Source organism: Tachyglossus aculeatus, chromosome X1 (genome assembly GCF_015852505.1).
Source record: "Tachyglossus aculeatus isolate mTacAcu1 chromosome X1, mTacAcu1.pri, whole genome shotgun sequence".
Classification (NCBI taxonomy): domain Eukaryota; kingdom Metazoa; phylum Chordata; class Mammalia; order Monotremata; family Tachyglossidae; genus Tachyglossus; species Tachyglossus aculeatus.
Window position 1 is genome coordinate 45,667,167 of NC_052101.1, and position 12,987 is coordinate 45,680,153.

The window sequence follows — 12,987 nt, forward strand, 5'->3', positions numbered from 1 at the left end:
CAGGTGAGCCGTAGAGAATTGCAGAAGCATCAGTAAAATCATCCAATTGGACGGATTGGCCATAGGGTGAGAGGGCTGTTGTTTGGACTTTGTTGTGGGTTGGGACTGAGGTTAGCCAGATTGTAAACTGATTCTGGAGGCTGTTATAGATGGCTCTCTTAGTTACCTGGCTTGGCACCACGTCTTTGTTCCTTACTTACAGGAAACAAGGAACTTTCTTCCTTCATTGTCTTCAAACATTTGATATTCGTCCCACCCCTCAACCCCACAGCACTTATGCACATATCTTCAAATTATTTATTATAACTTATTTGTCAATATTAATATCTGTCTCCCCCGTAGACTATCAACTACTGTACCCTCCTTGCAAGTGCTTAAAACTCTGCACATTGTAAGCACTCAATAAATACCACTGGTTGACTGATTGACAGACTGTCCTTTAGTAGTGTAATGGAAACTCTTCTGAGGAGATGGGAGGCAGAGAGAGGACACCTCTGAAATAACCTACATTCACTCCCTGGCAGGGAACCTGAATCAGATGGCCCAGTCAGGAACAAACGGCTGGCTGAGACCAGATTTGGGTGGCTAGTTCTGTATGGTCTGGGAGATTTTGAAAGAAACTCTACCGACCAAGCCTGGCTCGTGGCCTCTGTCCTATTTCAACCATACGGTGCCAGACCCAACGACTCAAAAAGCAACTCAAAAAGTTTTCATTTCCTCTGGGACACCTGGACGCAGAAACCCGAGTCTTAGGTCTGGACGCCCATCGGTTGGTCACAGGGGCTGGGGGCTTCCAGCCCTCTTCACCCTGAGGGGCAGCTTTCCAGATAAGCCTGTTCTTTCTCCTCCCAGAGCTGTCTGACCCTTGCCGGGGTCAGAGGTCAAGGGGTCAGGAGAGCAGTGCTCAGTCAAGAGGAGGAGAGGGCCTCGCCCCCTGCAACCCCAGCTTGGCAGGAAGCAGAAGTTGCTGAGTGAACTCTTGAGGCTCTCATCGGCCACTTCCCAACCCCACAGGTCACCTGACAGCTGGGATTCCAGAGTGAGTGGCCAGAGTGTGAGTGGTCAGATCCCCAAGTCCAAAACCAGCCCGAACTAGTGAGAAATCCTCCTGTCTCACTCTGAGAGTCACTATCTCTCTGTTGTATCACCTGTGGGGCGAGCCACCTGGAACCACTGAGGCAAACCAATGAGGCGGGAAAGAGGAAGAAACTCGCTCCCCCCCACTCCCACGGATGGAAGGGAAACCCGTTCACTTCCCCTCTGACTCGCCACAGAGGGCTCATACCTAGAATGAAAGCCACGACGTAATTGGAGATCTGGCCCATGCCAACGATGACAAACAGCACGGTGAACATCTCCCAGTTGATGGAGAAGATCTGCAGGAAACTGAAGCCTGTCTGCACGGCCATGGTGGCAAAGAGGATGCTCTTCCTGCCGAACCTAAACAATGTAACATTGCACAAAACCCAATCACACACAATTGCCATTGGAAGTCGGGGGCAGACATTTAGAGGGTTTTTAAAGGGGCGAGGAAGACTCCGTAGGTTGAGTCCAAAGCCCGCTTGGAGTTGATTTGGGAAGGGTTAGAGATCAAACAGCTCCAGCCCATTCTTCCAACATCTCAGAGCCTTCACTTCTGGGAATGCCTGGGGGATTGGTCAAGAGTCCATCTGGCTCAGGTCTGATTCCGACCAGGAGCATCCAGCCTGGTCTCCCCTTAGAGCCGCAAAACATATTTAGGTTCTGTTCACTACATGTGGCACAGTGCAAGTGACTGCAAATGTGCTCGGGGGACACTCACCTGGTGACCATGGACAGACAGACACCCTACACTCTCCTGACGCCTTGACCTCCAACCCCAGCAGGTGTCAGACAGCTCTGGGAGGAGAAAGAACAATGACTGTCTAGATTGGAAGCTCTCTGTGGGCAGGGAGCGGGTCAACTGACTCTGTTATATTGTACTCTCCCAAAAACTTAGTGGTATTCGTTAAGAGCTTACTATGTGTCAGGCACAGGGCTCTGAACACAGTAAGTGCTTAATAAATACCAGTGATTGATTGATTGGTGATGTGGAAAGACGGACATCTTACATTCACCTGGTGACTGTGGGCATGCAAACATCCTACACTCACCAGGTGACTGTGGGCAGATACACTCACCTCGTGACTGTGGGCATGCAGAAACCCAATATTCACATGATGACTACGGGCAGTCGTCCTACACTCACCCAGCAGCGTGACGTAGTGGATAGAGCACAGACTTGGGAAATCAGAAGGTCATGGGCTCTAATCCTAGCTCCATCACTTGATCTTGGACAAGTCACTTAACTTCTCTGTGCCTCAGTTACCTTATCATAAAATGGAGATTGAGACTGTGAGCCCCACATGGGACATGGACTGTGTCCAACCCGATTTGCTTGTATCCACCTTAGCACTTAGTACAGTGCCTGGCACATAGTAAGTGCTTGTAGCATTAAAAAAAAACCCTAGGAACTGTGGGCATGCAGACACCCTACACTCCCCTGTTGACTGTGGTCAGACAACTTATACTCACCTGGGGACTGTGGGCAAGCAGACACCCTACATTCACCTGGTGACCATGGGACCCTGACCATGGCAACCCCTGGGCACAGAGACAAACTTCCAGTTGGTCTCTGTGGGGAGCAGGGCTGACCCAGAGACACCTTCCCTGAACATGACCAGGGTCCCCCTGCCTTCCCGCTGAAGGTCATATGCTTCAGCTGGAGGCTTGAAGAGCTGGGTTGGAAACACCTCTCAGACCCTGAGCCATCTCCAGCCCTTTTCTTGGAGCTCCTTGGACCTTGTGACCCTGACTGGGCTCCAGTCTCTTATGCCCAGCCCGATGGAGGGCCTGGGTCCCTGAACCCCCAGGCTGGCTGTGGTCCTTCTGAAAAAAGGGCCTGACTGCCAATCAAGGGCTGCAATACAATCTTGCCATGAATGGGGCGCTGCCTGATCTGGCCTGGCACGCTCCTTCCTCTCTCAGTCAGGTAGGGCAGTGGCCAGCATGGGAGTGGAAACAGAAAGAAATCCAGGTTTATAAACATTGGCGGGCACAGACAGCCTCAGGGTCTGTGATTGCTCCGTCTGCCAAAGGCAGCCACCACCTGATCACTACACCTGGGGCAGGAGTGCCAGCCCGGGGCTTGGAGGCTCTCCCCTGCCACCTACTTACCCTGGCTAATATTTACCACTTCAAGTTTAACAAGTTTATGACAAGAGGGGAAAGGTCATGGGAAGGACTTGTAGATGCCTGTTTATTCAAAAATAATAATGAAAACAGGGAAAGCAAGCTGAACTAAAACAACCTTGGTTAACAAACCACCTCTCTTCTCTGAGTGTCTGCTATCCTTGTTCCCTCCTCCCCAACACATGGACAAAAATCCCAAAATCCTAGGACGTGCCCCCTCCCCTTGTGAGGACCTGCACCACAGCCCAGGACTGCCCTTGTTCATACCAGGGGACTATTTCTTCCTTTGTGGGGAAATAAATATGTAAATAATAAATACTATTTGATTAATTGAGTTAGATACAGTCCCTGTCTCTCAGGGGTCTCACAATCCAAAAATAAAAACGGATGTTTGGTTTCATCTCTCCTTACACATCTCTTGCTAGTCTCCTCTCCCCATTTTGCTTGTTAGATTTCAAGCTGTGTCTAATTCAAGCAATCATTGGTATTTACTGAGCGCTTACTGTGTGCAGAGTACTGTACTATGTGCTTGGTACCAGAGTTGGTAGATATGATCCCTGTCCATAAGGAGCTTACAGTCTACATTCCACCAGTATTTTTCTGAGCTTAGTACACTGCTCTGCCCACAGTTAGTGCTTAATAAATACCGCTACCACTATTACTATTATTTCCACCATTGGGCAAAGTCAGTCTGAGGAGGAAAAGTCATGGAAGAGACTCTGAAAGGTTATCAAGTCCATCCCCCTGTCTCTAGGCAGGGTTGTGCCAATCAATCAATGGTATTTAGTTAATTCGTTCATTCAATCATTTATTGAGCGCTTACTGTGTGCAGAGCACTGTACTAAGCGCTTGGGAGAGTATAACAATATAACAGAGGTGGTAGACGTTCCCTGCCCACAACGAGCTTACAGTCTAGAGGAGGTTTCCTGCCTAAAGCTTAGTCTTTACCTGTCTGAGAGTTGTCCCGATATGAAGGATCCGATGAGCACGCCCACAAAGAACAGTGATGTCGTGAGAGGAGTCTTCCAGTCGTTGTCACACACCAGATTCCACTGCCAAACAAATCAAGAAGGCGATCAGGGTGGAGCGGCTTTTAGACTGTGAGCCCTTCAAAGGACTGTGTCTAATTCCCGCCTGTGTTTGCGTTCTCAGTGCTTAGTGCAGTGCTTAGAAGCAGTGTGGGCCTGGGAGTCAGAAGGACCTGGGTTCTAATTCCGCCTCTGCCACTTGCCTGCTGTGTGACCGTGGGCAAGTCACTTCACTTTTCTGGGCCTCAGCTCCCTCATCTGTAAAATGATAATGATAAATACTGCTACTACCGCTGAGCCAGCAGAATGGTCCCTGACCAACTCTCAGAGGGTTGCTCAGCAACTGAATGCATTTCAGATAAAATGCATTGGTTGAGACAAAACACCACACCAAGGAACGGGTGATCAAAATGGCAAAGATTAGAAATAGGATGCCAGACTTCTGCAGGAGTGATGTGACAAAACCCTCCACCGTCTCTTCTTGCAGCCCACTCTGGTTGAGATTCGAGGTGGACGTGCCCTGAAAAGTTATTCAGGTGGAATGAACGAGCTGCACAAATAAACAGTTTGGCTTAGGGAGGGGTGGGGTCCAGGGAGACACACACACACACACACACACACACACACACACACACACACACACACAGAAGCACATATAAAATCTCTCCTTCTATTAAGATAGGCAAGTTCATCTTTCTAAAACCATCTCTATGCAGGTGTCCTGTGTTTAAAGCTGTTCTTGCAAAACCATTCATTCATTCATTCAGTTGTATTTATTGAGCACTTACTGCGTGCAGAGCACTGTATTAAGCGTTTGGGAAATACAAGTTGGCAACATATAGAGACAGTCCCTACCCAACAGCAGGCTCACAGTCTAGAAGGGGGAGACAGACAACAAAACAAAACATATTAATAAAATAAAATACATAGAATAGTAAATATTTACAAGTAAAATAGAGTAAAAAATATGTACAAACATATATACAGGTGCTGTGGGAGGGGAAGCAGGTAAGGCAGGGGGGATGGGGAGGAGGGGGAGAGGAAGGAGGGGGCTCAGTCTGGGAAGGCCTCCTGGAGGAGCTGAGCTCTCAATAGGCCTTTGAAGGGAGGAAGAGAGCTAGCTTGGCGGATGTGCGGAGGGAGGGCATTCCAGGCCAGGGGGAGGACGTGGGCCAGGGGTCGATGGCGGGACAGGCTAGAACGAGGCATAGTGAGGAGGTTAGCGGCAGAGGAGTGGAGGGTACAGGCTGGGCTGTAGAAGGAAAGAATGGAGGTGAGGTAGGAGGGGGCGAGGTGATGGAGAGCCTTGTAGCCGAGAGTGAGGAGTTTTTGCCTGATGCGTAGGTTGATTGGTAGCCACCGGAGATTTTTGAGGAGGGGAGTAACATGCCCAGAGCATTTCTGCACAAAGATGATACAGGCAGCAGCATGAAGTATAGATTGAAGTGGGAAGAGACAGGAGGATGGGAGATCAGAGAGGAGGCTGATGCAGTAATCCAGTCGGGATAGGATGAGAGACTGAACCAGCAGGGTAGTGGTTTGGATGGAGAGGAAAGGGCGGATCTTGGCGATGTTGCGGAGGCGAGACCGGCAGGTTTTGGTGATGGATTGGATGTGAGGGGTGAACGAGAGAGCAGAGTCGAGGATGACACCAAGGTTGCGGGCTTGTGAGACGGGAAGGATGGTAGTGCTGTCAACAGTGATGGGAAAGTCAGGGAGAGGGCAGGGTTTGGGAGGGAAGATAAGGAGTTCAGTCTTGGACATATTGAGTTTTAGATGGCGGGCAGACATCCAGGAGATGTCTTGAAGGCAGGAGGAGACACGAGCCTGAAGGGAAGGAGAGAGAGCAGGGGCAGAGATGTAGATTTGGTTGTCATCAGTGTAGAGATGACAGTTGAAGCCATGGGAGCGAATGAGTTCATCAAGGGAGTGAGTGTAGATAGACAACAGAAGGGGACCAAGAACTGACCCTTGAGGAACCCCTACAGTAAGGGGATGGGAGGGGGAGGAGGAGCCCGCAAAACAGACTGAGAATGAACGGCTAGAGAGATAAGAGGAGAACCAGGAGAGGACAGAGTCTGTAAAGCCAAGCTTGGATAGTGGGTTGAGGAGAAGGGGGTGGTCCACACTGTCAAAGGCAGCTGAGAGGTTGAGGAGGATTAGGATAGAGTAGGAGCTGTTGGATTTGGCAAGCAGGAAGTCATTGGTGACCTTTGAGAGGGCAGTTTTGGTGGAATGTAGGGGACGGAAGCCACTGAACAATCCTGAAGTGTAGCTCAAGGGTGTTTTTCTCAGAACTAAACTTCGTTCCTCTTCAATTTGGCCTTTGAAACTACCTTGGATTTCATTGGGCACCTGCATCTCTCTTTTTTTCCCCTCCCTCTCTCCCCAGCCCACACCACCTTCATGCTTCCCAAGAGAGCAGAAACATTTTTTAACCTCAGAAAGAAGAGATGACAATTAATCAATGGTATTTATTGAGCACTTACTATAACAGTGCACTGTACTAAGTGCCTGGGAGAGTACAAAACAACAGAGTTGGTAGTTGGTAGAGCAGGGACATGAAAAAGTGCTAGAGGAGAAAGAGTGAATTTTTTTTAATGGTATTTGTTAGGGGCTTACTATGTGCCAAGCACTGTACTAAGCACGAGGATAGATACAAGCTAATCAGGTTGGACACAGGCCATTTCCCACATGGGGGTCACAATCTTAATCCCCATTCTAAAGATGAGGTCACTGAGGCACAGAGAAGTGAAGTGATTTGTCCGAGGTTACACAGCAGACAAGTGAAGGGGCAGGGATTAGAACCCCGGTCCTTCTAGTGCTCAGACCCCTGCTCTATCCCTTAGGCCATGCTGCTTCTTGAGGTCAAGGAGCCACAGAGGTTGCCCACACATTTCCTAACCTGATTATCTTGCATCTAACCCAGCGCCCAGTACTGTGCTTGGCACATACCACAATTAAGTCACAATTGTGGCTTAACAAATACCACAATTACTATTATTATTATGTAGTTGTTGTAGTTTAAATTTATGCTTCCTAAGCTTTTTGACATAAAAGGTTTCCTTGGATTTGAACATATTTATTACTCTATTTATCTTACTTGTACATATCTATTCTATTTATTTTATCTTGTTAGTATGTTTGGTTTTGTTCTCTGTCTCCCCCTTCTAGACTGTGAGCCCGCTGTTGGGTAGGGACTGTCTCTATGTGTTGCCGACTTGTACTTCCCAAGCGCTTAGTACAGTGCTCTGCACACAGTAAGCACTCAATAAATACGATTGATTGAGCGATCTTCCTTCCCCCAACTACTGCTATGCTCCTTTAATTCGTCACATGAAAACCAAATAAAAAAAAAATGTGAAGAGTTAAGAATTTAAGCGGGGGTACACAGTGAACACTAACAGTGAAAAACACACAATAATACATTACGAAATCAAAATTCCAAGCTAACAATGGAAAAGCGAAGTAGTTAGGCACAGCGCATGAAGGGATTTACCCAGTGCTTGGCACATAGTTTGGCACATAGTAAGTGCTTAAAAAATACCATTATTATGATTATTATTATTATTTAGGCATTTGCAGACAGATACCTACAAATTTGCAGACACCTGGGAGTCAGATGACCTGGGTTCTGCCGCTCTGCTGCTTGACTGCTGTGTGACCTTGGGCAAGTCACATAACTTTTCTGTGCTTCAGATTCCTCAACTGTAAAACAGGGACTTAATACCTGTTCTCCCTCCTACTTAGACTGTGAGCCCAATCTGGGACAGGGACTGTGTCTGATTTAATTAACCTGACTTAATTAACCCTAGCACTCAGGATAGTGTTTGACATGTAGTAAGTGCACTAACGTTCCTATAAATATACATTCCCTCCTACTTAATCCCTTTACATAGCCACCTTCACCTCTTCCTCCTCTCTGAAAATCACTGCGTCAATCTCCCTTTAGATTGTAAACTCTAGACTGTAAGCTCGTTGTGGTCAGGGAATGTGTCTACCAACTCTCATTCACCCTAGAGCTTAGTACAGTGCCTGGCACACTGTAAGCACTTAACAAATGCCATAATAATAATAGTTATTATTATACAGCGTTACATTGTACTCTCCCATGTGCTTCATACAGTGTTCTGCACACAGTAATCACTCAGTAAATACCATTGATTGATCAACTGACTGACTGTAAACTCCTTGAGAGCAGGGATCATCACTTACTCTCCTGGACTCTGCTAGCACTTAGTACTGGGATCAGTAAGGGGCTCAGTAGATCAACCAATGATATTTATTGAGCACTTACTGTGTGCAGAGCATTTCAGTCATGCATTCAATGTATTTATTGAGCGCTTACTGTGTGCAGAGCACTGTACTAAGCACTTGGGAAGTACAAGTTGGCACTGTACTAAGCACTTGGGAGAGAAAAATACAAGAGTTTGTAGACACATTGTCCACCAGTTGTCTGCTGTGTGACCTTGGGCAAATCACTTAACTTCCCTGTGCCTGTTATCTCATCTGTAAAATGGGGATTAAGACAGTGAGCCCCATATGGGACATGGACTTTGTCCATCCTGATTAGCTTGTATCTACCCCAGCACCTTGTTCAGTGTCTGGCACATAGTAAGCAGTTAATAAACACTGTTAAAAAAAAAAACACCACCTGTTCCCTGCCCACAGCGAGCTTACAGTCTAGAGGATATTATTGATTGATTGACTGAGGAGCCTTATCAATGGCATTTATTGAGTGCTTACTATGTGCAGAGCACTTTACTAAGTGCTTGGGAGAGTACCCATAAGGAACTTACAGTCTAGAGGGAACAGGGAGACATGTTGGAAATCTGACAAGGATATCCAGCAATTGTATTTATTGAGCACTTACTATATGTAGGGCACTGTACTAAGCACTTGGGAGACTACAACACAACAATATAATAGACACATTCCCTAACCTGATTACCTTGTATCTAGCCCAGCACCCAATACAGTACTTGATGCATTGTCTTGTCTTGGGCCATCGAGTCATTTCCGACATATAGGGAACACCACGGACACCTCTCTCCCAGGACGCCCCGCTCTCCATCTGCAATCATTCTGGTAGTGGATGCATACAGTTTTCTTGGTAAAAACAAGGAAGTGGTTTACCATTGATGCCTTCCACATGGTAAACTCGAGTCTCCGCCCTCGATTTTCTCCCATGCCGCTGCTGCCCAGCATGGGTGTATTTTGACTTGTAGCAGATTGTCTTCCACTTGTTAGCCACTGCCCAAGCTAGGAATGGAATGGGTAGGCCTCTGCTTGATTCTCCCTGCCGTAGCCAAGACTGGTAGATTACTGGAAACTGTCCAGGTGCGACCCTGAGAGGGTACTTGGCACACAAGTATATGCTTAACGAACACCAAAATTACTATCATTATTATTGTTATGTAGTTGTTGCAATTTAAATGAACGCTTCCTAATCTTTTTGACATAAAAGGTTTCCTTGGATTTGAACATATTTAGACCTGTAGCTTAGGCTCCTCCTATCCAACTTCAATGGGTACTCAAAGCCCATTCACTCTCCTCTGAGGTTTCCTTTCCAAGACCCTTCCCGATTGTTGCCTGCCCCCTCCCCTTCCCCCCATCTTCCCACCTGGAGGAAGTAAACCAAAACAGAGCAAAGGAAAACTTTTGGTCAACACAAATCCAACTAGAAATATTTTTGAACTCAAACTAAACACAAGTTTCCCTTTCAGCAGCAATGTCCTAAGGTAACACCAGGGAACTTCTTGGGGGATGTTGAAAAACAAGGCAGATTTGAGAGGAGCTGAGCGGCTAGGTGCTAAAAAGACAGAAGGACAGTTTGTTGCAGGAAATATTTTCCCACAGCAAATGATGGCCAAACCCATCCATTATCCTCCCACTGGGTCTTCACAAAGAGTGTTTGGATAGGTGGAGGACACAGTCCGAGTCTGGGGCCTGTGGATTTCAATGACCTACACTTACCTGGTTCTTTTTCTTCTCCCAAGGTTGTATCTTCCCAACGACCACCTCAGCACTTAACACCCTCACAGCGATCTATGGAACTTTATGGGTTATGGTTTGAATGAGAGCGAGAACTCACAGATAACACCAAAGTTACGGGCCTGTGAGACAGAAAGGATGATGATGCCATGTGCAGTGATGGGAAAGTCATAGGGAAGGCTGAGTCTGGGTGTGAAGATAAGGAGTTCTGTTTTAGTATGTTAAGTTGATGTGTCGGGATAACATCTGAATAGTGATGCCTTGAAGGCAGGAGGAGATGTGGGACTGCAGAGAGGGAGAGAGATCAGGGCTGGAGATGTAGATTTGGACATCATCCACACAGAGGTGGTAGTTGAAGCCATAGGAGTGAATGAATTCTCCAGGGGAGTGGGTGTAGATGGAAAATAGAAGGGACCTAGAACTGAACCTTGAGGGACCCCTACTGCTAGAGGGTGGGAGACAGAGGAGGAGCCAACAAGAGAGACTGAGAAGGAGTAGTCAGAGAGATAGGAGGAGAAGCAGGAGAGGAGAGTGTCAGTGAAGCCGAGGTTGGATAATGTTTCCAGTAGAAGCGGGTGGTCGATAGAATCGAAGGCACCTGAGAGGCAGGGAGAAGTGACAAGGATGTGGGCTAGAGAAAGACCAGAGGCTAGCCTCAGCTTGCCACTCACCCTCGCTACCTCTCCCTCACTTTCCTTTTCTCCCTTCAAGGATCACACGCATGCACCAGGGTACACATACAAATACATCCAAGTCAAACACACAGGAACTCATGGAGACACAAACTCATGCATATGCCAAAGACAAGCACATGAATGAGGAACAAGCATGCACGCACATGCCAAAGACAATCCCATGAGTCGAAGCAAAAAGACACATGATGCATATGCTTGCCTGTGCCAAAGACCATCACTCACGGTGCCCATGCAGACAGAAACATGCTTGCTTATGCCAAAGATGAATACACCACCCTCCTGGAGCCCTCGAAGGCTGAAATGGCCTGGGGAGGTGCGGTCATTGCCCTATTGAGAAATACCAGAAAGGAGTCCAGAGTGACTGGTTATGGCCGAAAAGTAGGTGTGAGAAATGTTCACTGGGAAAGGGGAGACTGGTATGAAATGCAAACACTGCAGGAAAGGAAATCTGACTCTCAGGGGCCTGGCTGGATTTCCTCTGAACCAGTATGCCCACGGGCAGATGGACAAAGGCCGAGTTTTTCCCAACAGCCCCGGGGTCAGCCTCTGGGGTGAGACAGCCATGGGCACCAGTCCAAGGGGCACAAACTGGGGGATGGCAGGAGAGCCATGGCCCTAGAGGACGACAGTGACAATGATGAGTAAGAGGAGGTGGGAGGGGAAGAGGAGAAGGGGGGGTGGCATCCCCCCAACCAACCCCGTGGTTGCGCACGGGGCAAATACTGAGTGGGGGATGCCATCAGGCCAGTCCCATTCCTGGCCTTGCCACTCAGAGCCGTGGAGGCTGGCACTGAGGAAAGCATCCCAGCTCTTGACGTGGAGCCACCCAGCCTCACCAGGCCTGGAGAGGCGTGATTAAGTCAGGCCAGGGCCCTCCTTCCTTTCTGCTTCCACCTGCTAATGTTCCAAGAAGCTCTTTCTCCCTCTCTGCCCATACCACTACCCCTGGCTCATCCACTATGGAATTCGATCTTTACTGTTCTCCACGGCGTTTGGACGGACTGCCCTCTCCCAGTGCGTCCAAGCCTGTGGATTTGCTCTTTCCTTGTTTCCCAAGATTCAATCCATGGCCCCGACTGGGTGTCCCCTGAGGTTTCTGGCAGACCGACACTGCCCGGTTAGGACCTGCACCCTAAGGAGGAACAGGGACAGCAGATGGACATTGGAACTAGAGTGGGCTTTTTTTTTCAGCTTGGATTTTTTTTGTGGTATTTAAGTGCTTACTACATGTCAAGCACTGTTCTAAGCATTGGGATGGATACGTGTCCCATAATGAATCCCTATTTTATTGTTGAAGAAACCGAGGCACAGAGAATTGCCCAAGGTAATACAGCAGGCAAACGGCAGAGCCAGGATTAGAACCCAGGTCCTCTGACTCCCAGGCCCGTGTTTTCTCTGCTAGGCTAAGTTGCTTCCCAGTGCTCCTGGAACACATCCCTCCAACCCCGGAGCCTGTAAGGGATGCCCTGTTGCTTAGCAACTGAGGGTCTCTTGAGCAGGAAGGATGCAGCCAGACCACATTGGAATTGATGACAAGCCTCCAAACCTGTAGAAGAAGGCAGAACCAATTCTCCAGAGCAGTTGAGGGCCACAACTGTGGAGGAGAGCAGCCAAGGGGCATCCAGTGGCTCTGTGGAGAAGCAGTGTGGCTCAGTGGAAAGAGCACAGGCTGTGGAGTCAGAGGTCATGGGTTCAAATCCCGGCTCCGCCAATTATCAGCTGTGTGACTTTGGGTAAGTCACTTAACTTCTCTGTGCCTCAGTTAGCTCATCTGTAAAATGGGGATTAAGACTGGGAGCCCCCCGTGGAACAACCTAATCACCTTGTAACCTCCCCAGCAATTAGAACAGTGCTTTGCATATAGTAAGCACTTAATAAATTCCATCATTATTATTATCATTATTACCTGGTGCCCCAGGCAAGCTGCTGGAAAACCAGTCTGAGTACCACAAGAGTGTCAAACAGTTTTCAGGTGGCAGGGAAAGTTTCTGGACACAGAAGGCAGAGGACAGTGATGAAGACAAGTATCAAGAGGTAGAGGGGGAGGAGGGGAAAAGGGG

General features: G+C 48.1%; 1 protein-coding gene across 1 annotated transcript in view; it reads right to left on the reverse strand.

Moving 5' to 3' along the window:
• LOC119950111 (solute carrier family 22 member 4-like) overlaps positions 1-12,987 on the reverse strand; it is a 77,990-nt gene that overhangs the window by 35,216 nt on the left and 29,787 nt on the right. The window contains exons 2-3 of the mRNA XM_038772108.1: positions 4,159-4,262; positions 1,286-1,440 (exon numbers count right to left, since the gene is read on the reverse strand). Coding sequence (XP_038628036.1) covers positions 1,286-1,440; positions 4,159-4,262 — 259 coding nt within the window. The remainder of the gene's footprint in view (positions 1-1,285; positions 1,441-4,158; positions 4,263-12,987) is intronic.